General features: G+C 40.0%; 1 protein-coding gene across 1 annotated transcript in view; it reads right to left on the bottom strand.

Moving 5' to 3' along the window:
• Positions 1-19081, bottom strand: part of SHB (SH2 domain containing adaptor protein B) — a 57535-nt gene that overhangs the window by 15200 nt on the left and 23254 nt on the right. The window contains exons 3-4 of the mRNA XM_057373076.1: positions 6189-6404; positions 40-211 (exon numbers count right to left, since the gene is read on the bottom strand). Of these exons, the coding sequence (XP_057229059.1) occupies positions 40-211; positions 6189-6404 (388 nt within the window). The remainder of the gene's footprint in view (positions 1-39; positions 212-6188; positions 6405-19081) is intronic.

Here is a 19081-nt window from a genome sequence, read left to right as displayed (position 1 = left end):
GAAGCAAAGAGCTAGAGAGCAATTATTGTTCTTACTTACATCTGCTTTTCCAGTTGAATAGTCGGATCTATTCGCTCTCCCAGGATCCCACAGAATTCTGGACTGCCATGTTTGATGGGTTTAAAGCCTCCTCCAGGTGCTCTTAATTGCCTGTGCTGGTCATTTGAGGGAGAAGGAGATGCTTGCCGTTTCCCACTTCCATTAAACTGGGCTGCAAGATACACAATAATTACCTCTCCAGRAAAGGTTTGCAAGGACCCAAAAAGTTGCAGCACTCAGAGAGGTTTTCACAACCCACAGAGAATAAACATACACCCATCAGAATTAAGACACACTGCTTTATTTAGAAACTTATAGGTATCACATAAAGGCGTTTCTTACTATGCAAAGCACAGTCCTAAAACCCTCYTGCTTTTCCAGTAACAAAATTCTTCTAAACCTTGTTAAAATAACTAGTGCTTATCTTAACATTTGATATTTTGATCCTCCAGAGATCATGCCCTTAAATAAGTCACAGCAACAAGCCTTCAGTCACCTGCCGCAATTCCAAAAGCAAATGAGACCTTCGGTTTGCCTCAGTTTACAGCGCATCATCCTAACACCGATCTGAGTGCAAATCAGGCAGCTAACACCCAAATCAGAAATACTGTCAAGCAACAAAGAATTAACAGTGCATCCATTTAGCTTGCACAAAGATTTTGTCTTTAAAATCTAGGAAACAGACCAAAAAAAGAGAAAAACAGCCTTTTCTCATTTGTCTTACTAACTGTATTATTCCGAGAAAAGCAATACAACTTATTTTGCAAAGCTGTAATTTATTAGAGCACTGCAACATTAGTGTAGTCAAGCACACACTAATCATGTCAGCATCCTCATTCTACACTTACAGACTCCATATATCACAATTAAAAAAAAAAATTAAAAATTAAAGGGCAGAATGTTGACAGGAACAGTGAAAAAATCTACCCACACCATATTCCTGACTGTCGTCACCTTCTTAGGTTTGCTGCTTTATCAAAAATGAACCCTCCCAGCTGCAGATGATTTTATTTTAAGGTCATCTAGTGAGAATCAGGCAGAGAAGCTTCTGTGAGTAAGGAGWTAAAAATAACAATGCTTACAAGTATGAGCAGCTCAATCAGCCCCTTTGTGAGTTTCAACAGCAATCGTGGGAAAAACGTTACAAGGTAAACTCCCTACAAAACTTACAGGACTCATGCATTTAGAAGAGAACTTACTGTAAACACAGCCAAATTAGGCATATGGGTGGCAGTACTCAGTGTTYTAAAGCAGTCTTTTAAAGCAGAAAACTGCAATGTTCATGTTCAAGAAGATAATGCAGAGACATGTTGGATGAGGAAAGAGTTTCGGAGCTGTTTTTTCTTAATCTTTTTATGATTTTGTCATGAGGCTTAGGACACTTCCAAATCCCTCCTCTAGTCAGAGAAAGTAGGCACAAATGTTTTTTTTTATTGCAAAATTTGGGCAAATGTATTCAATCACATTCCTATGTATGCATGGCAGAAATAAGCTGATTCTTTCTTAATATAAATTCAGATTTAACCTCATTACTGGATAATGAAAGCCGATTAGCATAACAACAAGCAACTTTGCATGTGCGCACTTGCCCGTGACATATAAGAGCAGTATTATTATTTTAACTGTAAGGAAAACACAAGGATGTAACTTGGCGATTCTCTGAAAACCAGTGAGCTGAATGTCACCTTCTGAACAAGGCATATCTTTCAGACACCAAAAAATTCATTTCAAAAACTAAACTCAGTTCTGTGTATCTTTACAACACAGAATCGCAGAATGACTTGGGTTGGAAGTGACTTTAATGATTATCTATTTGCAACCCCCAATGGCAGGGAGATGCCACCATAGGCAGTGATTTTATCCACCAGACCATCCACCAGAGCCCCATCCAACCTGGCCTTGAACAGTTCCAGGGATGGGTCATTCACAGTGTCACACAGGGTAATCTGTTTTGAGTGCTTCACCAAACAATTTCTTCCTAACATCTAATCTTAATCTCCCCTCTTTTAGTTTAAAAACATTCCCTCTTTCGTTTTCTCTATGTGCCTGTGTAAAAAGTTACTAATGTGATGCTTAGAGATAGAACTGTTCTCCAAAAGTAGGACAAAGTCAAATCTCAGATACTTTTAAATGTTGGGCTTTTTTTTCTCTGTTAAAAGTTCAGACATGTCTCTGGAATTCTGGTCTTTTCTCTTTTTWCTTTGTTGTGAGTTAATTTGTCAGGAAGAAGCAGTCTTGAAGGAATACCCAGGCAGATTAAAGCGACAAGTATGATACCCAGTCAGGTACCCACCCAGCCAATGCTGTAATCAGGTCAAGAGTTTTGGCTGCTATGAATCCTCTCTTAAACAAAGCTGAAGTATATTCAGCCATTGCAGCTATGGAACTGACTGCAATACCTGACATTTGTACACTCTCCAGGTAGCCTCTCCACTGCCCTATGACTGCTACCATACCCCTGTGACTGTAGCATGCCAGCACCCTTGCTTTAAATCCCTCAGGGACCTAGGCACCACCTTCCCATGCCACAGCAGCAGAAGCCAGCAAAAGTCTGTCATTTATAACTCCTCCTTCCAGGAGTCTGTAATCAGTGCTGGAAGCTACTACCAAATGGCCCTCTTGCTCACTGGGCCATGTATTTTATAAAGCAATACTAAGACGGGCTTTACAGACTTCACATGCATTTCCTTTACCCAAAGGTTTTCTGTGCCCACATGACAGTTTGAAGATGACGTATTTCCCATAAACTCAGYGGAAGACAGTGTCAGTGTGACATTMTTGAACGGGCCRTCTGATGCCCGTGCCATCTTCTATTTMCCCAGTGSGGATCTCCCGGGTGTTATCTCCATTTCTAGCCAGACTTGTGTACCTGAAAGCTATTTTGTTTTTGTTACTTTGCCAGCCTCAACTCTTCTGGGCAAACCAGTCTGCCCAGCTCAGCAGGAGTTCTAACAAGATCTGTTCACTTCTCATACAAAAACACATTTTAACTTCWGCTGTACAGTTTCCAATAAAACAAACCCAAATTTGTTTGTGGAAGACCTCAAGCTGCAGACAGTCAAAATGCTGCATTCCAGCTCTGCTACACAGAGACACATCTCTCAGCACTGCAGAATTGCACAGCTTGTTTCACCCACAATGCCAGCATKACACCAGCCCCAGTCCCATGCTTAGGATTCAGAGCACACACTCCCCTCAACCTGAGCAGATTTCATAGCTTGTGCACACTTTCATTCTGGCAAATCTCAAAGACAATGTTGGAGATAAGCAGGTTTTAGCTATGCTTCAGCAACAAATCTTGAAATCATGGCAGAACAACAACTTTTTTCCTTCAAAGACTTGCATGAGTAATTAAGTTCATGATAATTCTAACATTACTTTGGTAGCCTTTTGGTTTGTTTCTATGCTCTATCACCTGACAAATGAAAAACATTTGCTGCATAATTCTCTGTGTCTGCAGTTCACATTACAAATATCTGTTGTTTCCTTCAGATGAATTTCTCAGAAAAATGTGATTTTGGAACTCCAGAGGTCCATGTAATTGGGMGATGGACTCATCGTTGTGGGCCTGCAAAGTGGGACTTACCATTGCTACATTTTTTAATACTCCTTAGACCAACACTTCACTTTTCAGAAAAAGCCACTTCAGTCAAGAACTRGAAAAAATCCTTTCTGGGCTACCCCGTAGAACCACTGAGTAAGTCAGAAGACTTCACACATCTCAGCAGAGGACCAACACTTCTTTATTGCAGCCTTTCCACCATTCCAAACTTCAAAGCTGGACCTCTTCTTTCATTATTTTAAACATTTACAACTCCTAGGACTTAGATGAAGTATGGAGACAATAGATGGATCAGCAACTTGCAACTGTCCTTTCAACCAATCCCTAGACATTTCCTGTGACAAATAACTTGGCACCTAAAACAAACTAATCTATAATGAATGGCAGATGCAATCAGAGAAATCTAATTAATCTCAAAAAGTGTTTATTTTCTTATTTTAAGTAAGAATTCTCCATGCTGAACCTGTAAGTAACCCAACCATATCATAATACCTCTTTTAGTCTATTAGTTCTGTAAAGCAGTATTTTGTTCTGTGTGCTTTCATAACTCCATAATACTTGAAAAAATGTTTACACATAAACCAATCATAAAATTTTGTATTGGACTGACCTTGTTAATTTACAGTGATATGTACACAAACTGAAAAATAGATAGAGAYTAAAAAGACTGGTAAAGACTAAAAACATGGGCACAAAGATGAATACAGAGCTTAAGACAGACTCCAAATGAATTAAAACTCATCTATTTCATATAATATGACCAAAACATGAAACAGAAGGGCTTTGATTTACATATGCACACATTAGACTCTTAAGACTCAACTTTTAAAACTAATAATCCAGTTTCTGTGGCTGCTGTATCACTATTTGAAAAATTTATGAAACGTGATCTCACTGGAAACAGAAGTGTACTGTTCCAAGGCTTGTATTTCAGCATTGTCAAGAAAAGTAGTTGCTGGTTTTTGAAAGAAAAATTACTTCTGGGTAGCACACAATCAGCGTCCTTGTGTGAGAAGCTATGTGATCAGATCAGGTTGTTTATCCAGTCATTGCTTCACACAGGATGAAAAAAATCTGAATGTGGAGACTGCAAGAGCTTCTTGGACAATTGATTCCAATGATTAACTGTTCTTGCAGATTAAAAAAACAACTTCCYATATTGACTCAGAACCTCTCCTGATTCATCTTATATCTCATTTTCCCATCACACACCTGCTCATTTGCTCAGAAGAAACTGGCTCCATATTGTTGAGGATCTCCTCATATGCATTGGAAAGTTCCCATTATGTCCCACCCAAAGTTTTCTCTTCTCCAGGCCAAGCAAGCCCAGTTCTCTCAGCTGCAGTTCCTTGTAATTTTGGTGGCTCTGTGCTGACAACATGTATCGAAATCCCTCTTGTATCAAAATCCTGCCACAGCATAATCCCAGAAATGTGAAGTAAAGAGAAGCAGTCACTTTGCCTCATCTTATGGCCTATTCACACAGGCCAGCATGTGGCTAGCCTTCATCATGGTGAGCTGCTAGCCACATTTAATCCACTTTCCCCCAAGACTCCTTAAACCCTTCTAGCAAAGCTGTATCCCAGAAAGTCAACCAATTCTAATTCCATACTACTGCAGGGGATTAGTCTGCTCCAGAGGTAGCTCTTTGCATCCTCTCTCACTAGCTTTTTTAAGGYTGTTGTTAGGGCATTTGCCCAGCCTGTTCAGGTGCCTCAGAGTAGTAGTTTTGCAGACACCTTCCCCTCCCTTGGGTGTTATTCCAAGCTTGATAAGGGGCATTTCCTCCCCTTCTGCTCTGGGTTACTAATAAGTATGCTAAACAGGAAGAGTTCCAGGACATAGCCTCAGAGGAACCACACTTATAACCAGATTCCAGGAAGAGGATGAATCACTAACGCTGCCATTTGAGGTYAATGACACTGATAGCTTTTCACAAATCTACTAGTCCACCCATCTAATGTCCACCCAACATTCCAAACACAGCTGATGCCACAGCACAACATGCTGAAAGCTAAAGTCAACATAGATGACACCTACTTCTCTCTTTCCATTAAGAGATCCAGTAACCACACAAAGCAAACAGGTTTGTCAAGCAGGATTTACCTAGGATAAATGCACACTGACTACATAGTAATCATTGCTCTCAGGCTTCTTCCATGCTCCCGCCCAGAGCCACATCCCTTTTCTTCCTTCCTCATCCCCAACACTCTCATCACTGTCCCTTTGAAAATAGCTCCACAATTTCAGGACCCTGCAAAGCAACTTCCTTATTATGGAGACACTCAACAATAAACACTATCTACATATTATCCATTAAAATGGCTGTAGGGACAAGGTGTGGGAGAATCAGAAGTTTTAGTAATATGAAACAACAGCAAAGATGACTGACAACAGGTTGGCTGAAGTACCAGGCAAAAAAGTGCAATGTTCCATATTTCTACAGCCCATAAAGATTTGAGGTGGCCCACATTTACTTTTCAGACATTTCTTCACACATACATCAAAAGAGCATAAATACTTGAAGGCAAGTACATGTGCTATAACTGTGAGACAGAATTTTCTGGCTGGGATCTAGGAATCCTACCTGCCAAAGCTGGGATGGTGACTTTGTTCCACTCCCACGGCTGATCATACTCATCTGCAGGCCTGTCATCATCCTGTGGCAATTTGCTTTCTCGTAAACGGTGACTCACCACACTTTCAGAATCGGATTCCACACCACTGCCTTCTGGTTCATAGGGTGTGTCATAGAGCTGCATGTTTTTCTGATGGGACTTCATGCCTTCCTGCTGTTGAAACTCTGTTGGCAAGGAGGAAAATTGCATCAGAATCACTACTAACTGTGTCTTATCATTACAGTCTATAATTTTAGAGYATTCAGCTTCCACCCATTTCTTAATAGCCACATAATTATAGAGATGACAAGCTTGTACAAGACTTCCAAATTCTACCCCTACATTGGTAACTGGCTGGAAGCTAAAGTTTGCTCCAGTTAACAACCACAGCTTTGTGCCTCCACAAATATTTCCCAGCTTGTGCAGAGCCAGATTGCAGGAAGCAMACAATCCCTGTCAGCCAGTGTAAAGCACACATGGAAGCAACTGTATATAAACTCCAAAGAACACTAAAATTCGTGCGCAGTTAACTCTTCAGGAGGAGATTGTTCTGAAGTGCAATTTGAAGACACAAAGAATATAAAAAATTAATGCCATAGTACAATTATATATGCTGATAAAAAAAATTATCTACATTTACGCCTACAGAGTATCAGCAAAAAACAAACTAGGACTAGAGTAAAAATGCAAAACAAAAGCATTGTGAGCTTAGCTCACATCAAGGGGGATGTGACAGCAGCTCTCAGCTGCCTGAAAAGCGGTCAGGACCAAACTTTCTTGGGCAGAAGAAGCAGTAAGGAAATGAGAAGAAGCAGTAAGGAAAAACAGACAGAAGGGGTAGCTCAAGAGATGCAATTGGTACTATGGGGGTAACTTCTTCCCCTGRTGTGTGGTGCAGCCCTGGGATAGGTCACGGGAAGTGTCTGCATTCTTTGAAGTTCGCAAAGTCTTGGTTAGGCAAAGCCATGGTCACTCCTACTGATTCAAAACTGGGTGGAGTGAGTGATAGACCAGGTGGCTATCACTCACTCCGTTCAAAGGGATCTGGAGATGCTGGAAAACTGCAGTCTAACACACTAGAAAGCTGCTCAGCAGAGGGTCCTGCACGACAGCAAGTTAAACATGCGCCAGCAATGCATCCTCACAGGAGTGAGGGACAGTGCTAGCCTGGGCTGCACTACAAGTGTTGAACACAGATCAAGAGTTGTGATGCTTCCCCGCAGCTCAGCACTGGTGAGGCCATATCTGGACTGCTGGGTCCAGTTCTCACTTGCCCAGTACAAGAAAGACGCAGAATASTGCAGGAAGTTTCAGCAAAATAGTAAGTTTTAGTGGGGACTTTATCAAYGTATATAAATACCTGATGTAAGAGAGTGGAGACAGACTTTTATTGGCAATGCCCAGTGACATGACAAGCTGTAAAAGGCACAAGCCAAACTATATGCAACTCCATCTGGACACAAGAAAACACATAATTGATTGTGATAATGGYCAAGCATAGAAATAGGTTGCCTGACAATGCTGTGAAGTATCCATCTGTGGAAATATTCAAGATCTCACTGGACATAGGCATAGGCAACCTAGTTTAGCTAACCCTGCTTGAACAAGGTTTTTTATTAGATAATATCAAGAGATCCCTTCCAACTTCAGATGTTATGTGCTTATACTGACTACTGCAATGACAAAATAAGAATGCCAATATTTGTAGCAAATTGTAAAGCTACTAAAGGACTCAGGAAATGAAGCAAAGATTTAAGCAGTTTTGTTACTATAACAAAAGTCACAAATCAATTCATCTATCAACAAAAACATTATAATCAAGTAATTTCTCCAAATAACTTCAAAGAACTGTGAAAAGTCGGCAAAATGACAGTGACCTTACTCCTTGGAAAAATATTATTTAATTTGCACATTAAAGAGAAAGTGAATTTGAAGAAACATCCACCAAAATTGATGCGTATGTAAATTCATGCAAGATTGATCCTGCTAATTTCTAGTTATGAACAACCACATCAAGAAAAAATGCTGCATTAAGAAGCTGTATTAGAAAGAATACACAGCTCTCTTGAATACTCCTAGATCAAAAAGATAAACATTTTAYTACTTCTAAAGTAAAAAATGTGGTATGCATCTGTTTATCTTTCAGTACTGTGGAACTAGTCAATGCTACACCAAGAAACATGCATTTCTGAGGAACACATGCCACGATTCCACCAGATCAGTTTTAAGTGCCAAACACAAATTTGCATGCCAAATACAGCRACGCTATTGGCCCATTGTGTGTGAATATATTTCAGCACAAGAACTCTTGATTGACATTTTTCTTTTATCAAGAGGACCTAAGCATCACACTTGAATAAGGATCAGACAGGATAATTTACAAGTATTTGATCCTAAAGCAGGATTTTCTAGGAAAAGCTAAAACCCAGAGGGAGAGAAGTGCAGGGCCAGGAGCTGGACTTAATAATCCTTGTGGATACCTTCCAACTCAGTGTATTCTGTGATTCTGTGATATATAAAAACATAGGCTTGCATGCACATCCACTTATACACATAGCTCTACAATCTCTTCTGTAAAGCTTCCTATAAATATGCTTGAAAGTTCATCTCAGAGTGTTTGTAAATAGAAGTGATTTTACTAGAAGTTAAATCAGAAAAATTTCCTTTCAATAAACGACAGCACAACTGAATCTGTACCACAAACAGTATTAGCATTATACACACAGATAGCTCAGTGCAAATTTGATATTCAAGAATCAGGTAGTAGAAGCCAACAGAACATTTGCAATGAAGCATTTCTCATGGTAATTTTACAGCCTCCAACAGTGACAGCTCTAAGGGCTAAACTAGTCATTGGAATGACTAGAAAGTCTAAAACTGTGCTAAAGCCACTTAAAAAAATCACTTKTATGAATTACATAATTTAAATTCTTATTGGTAATGAAAAGTATATTTTTATACAATTATGTTCATTAAATTAATAGCTAATGGAAGAAGTAAAAACTGAAGGTTTGACAGCAYTGATTTTGCTAACAGTCTGGAAGACTCCCACAAATAATTCTTGTTCTTGCAGATCAGCAGTTATGACAGAATCAGGCTCCAGAAGTTTGGGCACCTGTGTAAAACCAAGAGCCTGACCAGGAGAGGTACAGAAACTGAGACAAGACTATGTGATACAAGACTCGAGTTGGTATTTTTCTCCCACCTGGTGAGCAATTCTGATACTCACATACAGAAGAGGCAGAGATCCACTAGTCAAGTAGGTAACCTTTCCATCAGCCACCCTAAACACCTGAATAGCCCTAAATAATTCATCAGCATTACACATAGATGCATTGTATTCCTGAAAAGAGTTTGGAAAGAATTAGGGGATACAACATTCAGAAGCAGAACAGCTATGAAGCCAAGAAAATGCATTAGTAATTGTTTACAGAACACAACAGGTGAAATTCTACAGCTTGTCTTCYAAAAGGATGCAACAGACTAAGAAACAACTGGACCATTCTGTAATGGTCAGATGCCAATAGATAYTTCCTTCATCTCAAACTAAAGAATGCAGTAACAAGAGGTCCAACAGGGTAGTTGCACTATTTTWAAAAGTTCTGATAACATGAAAGCTCATTTTCCCAAATCAAGCACATCTGTAAATGTCACCAGGCAGTAATAAACYCAATGTCATTTTACAGCCCCTTAGTAACACTTCTTTGGATGAAACACCAGACAAGAAAAATACAGGAGTCTTCCTGACACAATTGTGTGAGGAATGTCAGACACAGAGAGATTCCCTGAAGTTAGGTTCTTGCAAGAGTTTTTGTTCTCCTGTCTGGTGAACGGCAGTGAACAAAGACTCTCTGGGAAGGCTGGGAAGCAAAGACAGGCACCTGCATCACAGTAGCAGCACATTTTGCTTGTCTACATCTAATATGCAGTCAGAGTCTTAACCTGCAAGAAACAAAAGCACTAGCTTACATCAATTCCCTGATTTTTTCAACCTCCACTCTTCTATTGGGAAACCTTTTAAACAAATTACATGCAACAAATTACAGCATCGGTGGTTAGACAGATGTGCTTCTTTATCAGTCTGACAGCAAACAGCAATTTATGCAGGCTCCACTGAAAACCAGGGAGAACTATAATGCAATTGGATACAGTCACATTACCCTACAGATTAACCCATAGCAGCAAAATAAAGCTGTTTTTACTCGACAGCATGTCAGATTTCCAAGTGTACTGGCCCACACCTCTCAGGTGCAAAAGGGACAAACCAGACACATCTCCARCTCAGCTACAGTTTTCAAGACTGGTGCCAAACTAAAATGACAGTCTTACCAGTCCCTCAGCTTTGTCTTGCCAAAAGCCATATCCCAGTGAGACAAATCTGATTATGAAGGTATCATGCTGCAAACACTACTGAGATGCAAGGTCAACAGTTGGAAAACTAGCATTGAAATTGAATTTTAAGCAAAGTATCAACATTTGTATCTGACAAATCTAAGAGCAATACTCCGGACTGAGAACAGAATTCCACTGATGGGATTTTACAAGAGACATTTAGCTGCACATAACTCCATTCAACRATACTGAACTCACAAGGTTATCTGGCCATTTTACTGAATAAAGCTTCATCCTATTTCACAAAGCATGGAACAAAAAGTTGGAAATACTCCTAACCCTAACAAGCAGCTATTGCTAGAAACCCCTTAATGTAACTACAATGATTTTCAAGATCGGTTTTGCATGCACTTAAATTTCTTCAGATACACAGCTATCTGAAGGAAGCCTAGTAGATTTTTCATTCATTTATTTAACACACATTAACATGCAAACACTATGCTGGAATAAGGTTGTACAGAGTGCAGCTGTCAAGCTGTCAGCTTTAAGGCTTTCTGTCCTTCTACTTCTGGATTCAGACTACAGATCTCCTCCAGAAGGCTTCTTTTCKGCTGTCTTTCCAGAAGTCAGCACTTAAACAATTTCTACTGACCTGGATTAAATTTCCCACTAACCAAATACAAACCATAACCTGCTGCTAACTACACACRAAACAGTAACCTGCCTGCAGTAAACACCAAACACTGCTGCTATTCTCACTGAGTACATTTGCGTCACTCAAATTCACCAGTTAAATCCAGTGACAAGGATCTTAACATTAAAGTGACTTTATCTGGAACTCACAAAAGCTTTCGAAGCAAACAGACAGATCAAATATTTATGATCAGAAAGATAGGAATATTTTATTGAAACAAGCAAGCAACAATCCCCTGAATAGAGTCCACTTCTTGCCTCTTGTCTTGTATACACAAAACTCCCCATAGGGAGAAGGAATTCTTCTGCAATAAGAGCACCGGCTAACCTGTCTTCAACTAGGATAGTCAGAGCTGAATTGTGAACAGCAGAACTTTTGGAATGTGGATTCAAACATTTTATATTCAAAAACCCTAAAAAGGCAGTCCACAAAGTGTTTGGACGGCTTGCTGTAAGCACACTGGCTTTCTGTATATAAGTCTGGGAAAACTGAAATACTGTGTTTTATAAAAATGCAAAACTAAAAGTGTGTGGGAACGTAAGTGTGTGAGAAGGCCTATTTGTGGACAGCAGCCAGTTGCATTCTTTGTATTCTCATCTGTCATTGCAAACCAGACATTATCAGTGAGAGCAGAAAGAAACTTGAAAATGCTCAGGTTCACAATAAGAGATACTGAGGTAAGTATCTGATGAATTTCTCCTAATGTTATGCTCACAGCCTGGCAACCTCTGGCAGGCGAAGGTCACATCAGAGCCAGATCTGACCATAGAAAACCAAGACTCATCTGCAGGAGCTCTTGCTAACAAGTTTTCTGAAACAGCCCAAGCCTCTGCTTTACATGTTCTGCTCCTGGGGCTTCTAATGGAAAAATCACTGAACTGGCAAGTAACCACGCTGAAGRGCACTGAGCTGTTTGCTCCAGGTGTATGAGTAGGCAACACATCAACCAGAAACTTGCCAGTTTGCCAGAGGCATAAGACAGTTACTAATGCAAAGATCACCATGATAGGRACATTTGCTTCCACTGAATTAACTCCCAGATAAACAGGTCAAAATACTTAGCCAATTGCTTATTTAATCCAAGCCTCACCATTAACGCTTCTTTTCACATCCAGTTTGGAAAGACAGTCTGAAAATATTTCAGGACTAGTGATGCAGAATTCTCGTTTTATTTCTACAAAGTCTATCCACTAGAGAAGCTAAGTTTTGCTTCTGCTCAAATTTTGCCTCAGGTCACCAGAAATCAAACTGCTTTTTACTCAGCTTCCAGATCCAGCTGGATGCCGCCAACTGCTGGGACACAAGGGAACACCAATTATATTTCARTGGCAGGGAGGAGAATTGTTTTGCTTTGAGACTGCAGCAACTGCTACCCAATGGTAAAATTATTCCAGATTTTGCTGCAGGAAAAGCTGGATATGAGAAGATCTTCCTTCCCTCATCTTTTCTTCTGAACAGAAGCCAAGTGACTCAGAAGTGAGCCACTTTCCAGGAATGGGCAGACATTTGCTCCCCTGCCTTGAAGTGAAGGCTTGGCATAACCCCATGATATGAAAACCAATGCCTTCAAACTGCCTGCATCACGACGGAAATACTACTAAAGTCCAAGTATGACTCATTACCCCAGGAAGAAGCATTCAAAGCAGCCTTACATTCCAACAGTCCTGATAAAGAAAAGTTGCTAGGCCAGTCAGAACAGGGGCAGGCAGGGAGAAGACCGTTTATGATAAGTATCAATAAAATAGCAACAAAACCCATTAATATATTCCACAGAAGGTATGTACCAAACTAAAACCATTACCCTGCTCCAGAAGACAGGAAGCGCATGTTTGTCTTTGTGGGTGGGGAGGGATGAGGAAGAGGAGGGGTGGATGTTGGTGGAGTCCAAGGAGGTTGATTTAAAAAACAAAACATGTGGGAAGAAAACCTAACTCCTGGTGGCCTGGAAGAACAGCAGTACTGCTTCTAAATGACATGAAAATTATCCTTGGAGATGTATTGCTCTTTTGGCAGAGGCAAAGAAAGAAAAAAATTAATTTCTTCAGTTCCCTGGAAGCAGAAGTTTATTCTACAAAGCCTTCCCCCTCAACACCTTCTTTTCTGATAAGTAAGCAGTGATTAAACACTAACTGGCAGTTTAAAATTCATAATTTCTGCAGGTTTTGCCTCTTTGGGGGTGCTTAGATGCTRCTTACTTACAAATGTGTAAAGAGTAATTAGGTAAGACACAGACAAAGAGTAGGGATGCCCTTCTTATTTAGATGAGAGGACAAAGAATCAAAAAACACCACACATTTTGTACAAATGTTCAACTGTTCGATCAGTACATTTACTGCCGCTTGACCAGGAGCCACCTCCAGATGCAGCTACAGCCAGTTACATCACAGTGCTCTATTCCTGGTTTGTTTGTAGGTTTTCTTGACCTGTCTGATCCTGTTCAAGGATCCTTGTTCCGAGGCCTAAACAGAGCAATCCAAGTGGCAGCAGCGCAAACCAGAAAATTCAAGATCCTCGTTCCATACTGTGAAACTTCTAAGCTGTGTAACAGAGCATACATKTCTTGTGGTAAGAGGGAATGGAAGCCCTCTGGGAAACAGAGTGCTGTGGCAGGATTTCCATGTACACCAGTTAGTACAAGGGCTTTCATCAGCCCGGGACACAAACTACAGTGTCCCAAAGGACTTACTATAAGATTAGCACAAACAGAATCAATYCTCCTTGAAAACCATTCTAACACCAAAGTCTAAACACCTATTTTAAACAAGCTAAAACTGTCCCATGTCATGACAGAGACTTTTGTAGTGACTATGACTTTCCTGCCGTTAGATCAGTCTTGCTGGTCATGACTGCTACTGATGCTCGCTTGCCAATACTCAGCAACACAGTATCTCACCTTCAAGTAATCACCTTGAGAGAGGAAAGGAGTGAAGAAGAAACCATTCACAATTTAAATGTCCTTTAAAAGTCACATAGAAGGAAGACATTTTCTTGCATCATGTCTGCGTGTGAGAGTCTCTGTTTGGTGAAAGCTTACTCAAAAAGAATCAAATGAGATAAGCATTGACAAAAATTATATTTTTAGTGAGAATATATGTGTGTGTGTATATATATATATATTTATTTATGTACTCAGGATAATACTGCAAGGAATAACCAGATGTGAGCAAAAGGGAGTTTATACGACCAAGACAAAATATGCAACTGTTTCCTGATAGCTGGAGCTTTTATTMAATAAGACTTACGCAGAAGGGAGTTATCTATTCTGCAYGTAACTGACTTCAAGCACAGCCCTACTAAGGGTGTGGGAGAGGGCAGAGAAGGGCAAGTAGATAGAGGCCTCCCTCCAGACTTCCTCTGCACTATGCCCTGTGATACAAACAGTGGGAAAAAGTTCCCTACAGGTACAACTTACATGGCAGAGTAAAGTGGTAGACTTAYGTAGCCAGAAGAAATGCCATATCTGATTGAACAAAGCCAAATGAGATGTATTCTCAGCCAGATGAGACATGTTATCTTCTTTTRGCCACCTGCTAGCATTTCCAATAGMGAGTACAAGGCAGGGAGAAGAACTACTTAATAATTCCTAGAACAGATTTATTCCATAGACCTGGTGGTACATCATTAAAAGGAACACAGAAATGTGAATTGTACATTGCTTTCATCCAGCCTGTGAATGATTGTGTCACAATGATTTAAAAAAACCAAAACCAACCAACAAAAGAAAAACAAAAAATCCCCAACTGCCACCTCAAAACATAGCCTGAGACGTCCCTGATGACTAATGCCCATTAGTTTATTAGTAATTTTTTAAAGAAAAATGCCACAAAGAGAAGTCAAAGCTTTGGAAGCAGTACATAATGCATTTACAAGGGCTCTTTCCTTTCCCTTTCCCYAACCAGCATTCCAGGAAGAGCAGGCACTATCAGTACTGCTTCCTCCTTTGGCAGGACTTAAAAGCCACGAGGCATCTGCATGCTAACCCATCTGGTTTTCCCCTGTTCACTGCAAGGAACAGCCACAGCAATTATTTGCCACAGTGATAATTTGCAGTTTTGCAACTGGCAAGTTGCAAGCAGCAGAGGTCAGTCATGGTGGTTATTTACAGTTTTGCCCACTATTACATGCTTTCCYCAAGGGAAGTGTTGTCCTAGTTGCAATCTTTCTGTTCTGTCATTTAAACTGAGTTACTGGGATAGTCTAGGAACTCTGAGCAGCACCTAAGCACCTAACGAAGATGAATCACCACCTCTTGCACATAAAAGACCTCAGATACAATTTCAAATGTTAAACTCCAATGTAAACCTAAAAGTCCAGCGCCATCCTGCGCATGCATAGTAAGAATCACTAATGCAGACATAAAATATGGTCTTCATTTGCTGTYCAGCCCTGGTGAAAAAATGGTTTAATTTAGCATTCTTCCTTCCCATGATTAGGTGAACAAAGCTGTGCAGCTGTCATTACATGCAACCACAGATTTTACTTATCACAATCCAAGGCCTTGCATGCATTAAAAGACAGCTGACAGCACAGAAAAAGTGTCAGGGATATGAACACTGAAATTACTCGGAAAATGTTTCAAATCATTCTCTTTAGTCTACGATCTCTTTATTCATTGCATCAAGTAGGTCAGCAAGAGACTGATGGAAGGAGAGACTTGTGTCCAGCATTTGTAGGATTTTAAATACTCTACTGAGCTGCGCAGCTGCTMATAATCAGTACCTTGCCTGTGCTTGCAGATTTATCTGTGGTTATTATACCACTCAGGTGAACCCTGACTGGGTGTGCATTCCTAGCTGAAAACCCACTTGCAGAAAAATCTGTCCGTTGCACAGTGTTGGGTTTTCCCCTTGGACARGACTTGTATAACAGTACAGAACATGGAGAAGTGTTTGAGTGTATGCAATGTATGATCTATCACATCATCAAGAGCACTCGTGCCTACACATATACATAAAAACAGCAAATAAATCTGGTAAGCATTCAGCACAGGATCATTAAGAACAGGCGCTGTAAGACAGCAAATGATAATCATGTGCAAACATCATAAATCAGCACTTTTTTTTTCACTTCTTGCAATGGAAGTATCACAAATCCCAAAGAGCAATATTTGATATTTTCCACTTAGGTCAAGCCAGAAAATGTCATATTATTAAAATTCTTTGCAATRATGATCCTGATGCATACAACTGAGTCAACACTTCTGGTAATTTTTTTCAGTTACACTCTTATTTTCCAATATGCATCTCTAGACCACTAACCAGTATGCATGCAAATGTTTACAATGCACAAAACCGTACCCATGGAGACAATTGTGGAAGGCTGGTTTTTTTTTGCTGTGTTTTTTTTATTATTTAACAGAAGGATAAAAAAAGATCCTTTAAAAAAAGGTTGGGAGAAGCTGTCTGTTGATATGCTCTATATTCTACCATGATGCCAGGTTCTCAGTGATGGTGCATTTCACAGCCAAAGGAAAGGGCAATAGTATGTGCTACTCAGCAAAAATATCGTACAAAATCAAGGGTATTTATGAAAGATACCATCTTTTTTTTAACTTCCTCTTCTCTTTCTATTTCAACTGAGGCAGCAGCATAGACACCTTTTAGATAATCTCAGGCTGCATTAGAGCCATAACTGCTACTGCAGGACTTGCTTAGAAAAAGTTCACACTTTCTTGCAGCCCATTCCAGGCAAGTGAAATTGTTGTTAGACTGTACAAAAGACTAGAGCCAGAACAGCACAAAACCCACTGCTGCATCACAGAGATTTTCAAATTATCCACAGAAAATGAATGCAGAACTGAAAGCAAGCCCAGAGTTCCTTCAGGCAAACCTCATTTCCCCCAGGTTTACCTGGGCTGCTTTTAATTGTGAGTGWAACCTGCAACAGCATTAGTTTTGCATGCCTACATCCTGCTTCATAAAACCAAGATGTATGTGSACTCTCCCACTTCAAGGCACCACCACATGAAACTAAGCAATGCATAGTCTTGTTCAGGCCCAGATGACGACTGAGTATTTTAATCTTCTATTTGATTTACATTGATATTATTCAAAAAAATTAGTCACAGTAGCACAACACAGTCCATCAGCAAGTAGAAACTCACTGAAGGCTTACTAGGTCTTTACATGAGTAGGGATAACAGAAATGAACSTACATTTGAGCACACCAACACACACCAAAACCAGATGAGGCTTACCTGACCCCAGCCAGAAAGAACAGGCTGCTCCTGCAGACAATTGCCTCAAATTTAAATTTTGCAGCCAGGATGGTAATGAACAGCTGAGTTTGCACGGATAATTTGGCTCCTCCAAAAGRGCACTTTCAAACAAGAGTTCTTCATAGCCAGAAATCAGAGAATAAGAGAAGCTGTATGCTGTTGCCACCCTACATGAAATGCACAGAGCACAAAAGCTGTGTTTCTCACCACTTCCGACTGAAATTTTAAGTTCATTTTATGACACTGCTGTGACACCACATTAAAATGTTGGTAAACTGTTGTGGCAAGATGTTTAGTCTCTGTGGCAAAAGTAGACACAGAACTAACTGTTTGAATCTTCAACTCTCATTTAAAGATAAGAAAGTACTCATCTGGTTTGGGTTCCCAAACTGAAAAAGGCACAGGAGAAACTGTAGCTACTACATCACAGCTCATGTCAGACTTAATTTGCTGAAGATTTCACTAATACTTTGCCACGAGGGACTTTCAGAGTCTGAATGCAAAACCAGCAGGCAAAATTTTTTTTCATTTACTAGCAAGCTAAGCACAACAAAGATGACAAAATATCAGAGCTGAAATAGTATCTTGTTTTTTCAAAGAACTACTCTCTTTACCAAATGCTTAGCTAATACTTCCCATTTCAGCTTTTTTTGAGCTTGCTTAACTCTTCTGTACAATGCAGCTRAAAAAAACCTGAAGTGATTTAAATAACAGAGAATATAAGGTAACAGAATGATTGAAAAAGTTCTTCTGAGGAAAAAATTCTCACTAGTTTAGAAAAAAAGAAAACCTCAAAAAACAGGATACCCAAGCAGGACCTTTGAGTTGAGCACTGCTAGTTGGGAAAAGGGCAGAAATTCCTTCTGACTTCACAGCATATGTAATGTCCACTAGCTGCCTTTCGAAAACAGTAAATCCAGGTTAGGATAGAACTATCTATTCCCAGAATTGTAATCCTGACACTAACTTGTTTATTAAAATGCTGCTCTTAATCATTTTCACATGTGCACATATGCAAAGCCTCTTTGCAAAAGAATTAGAGGAAAGAGAAAAAGAAAACCAAGCATAATTTTGAAGATAACTTACAAGTGTGACAAGGGATTTTTGTATTACTTTTTGTCCCAWGTGCAAATCTCATTTTTTATTTTGTATCACTGTTCTAGCTCCATACAACAAGTCCCTGTAAAACTYATCAGTGACAGTCTACACCTCCCTTACACTGATGACTTTTCATGTAACAAATTCTCTGCATTCTGCTTTTGAGCCATGTTGCAGGAAAAATAGAGCTGGGACCAGTTTGAGAAGATTGAGAGCTAAACTGATATGTTGGCAAGATGTATCCCTGATGCCCCCCTGACTAATAAAATAACACTCCTCCCCGTCAGACGCAAAAATTAGTCTACAATGCTCTCTTCCTTTGCTGTGGCACACCACAATGGTATCAGTCACCTACGGTTCCATCATACTTCCACCTGGAAAGCACCCAGAATTCTTGCCAACAGAGTCCAGAAGTGTACACATAGGCCGAGTCCAGTCTGGGAGCCCACCTGTTCAGCCYCTGCTCCTCCCCCCAAGAAGTGATAGTGAGCAGCTGTCAGGAATCATACCCCCTTGCTGCA

This window comes from Malurus melanocephalus, unplaced genomic scaffold, assembly GCF_030028575.1.
Source record: "Malurus melanocephalus ecotype Western Australia unplaced genomic scaffold, MMel_1.1 scaffold_184, whole genome shotgun sequence".
Lineage (NCBI taxonomy): Eukaryota > Metazoa > Chordata > Aves > Passeriformes > Maluridae > Malurus > Malurus melanocephalus.
Note: the sequence above shows the minus strand (reverse complement) of the source record. Positions and strands in the feature narration are given on the sequence as shown.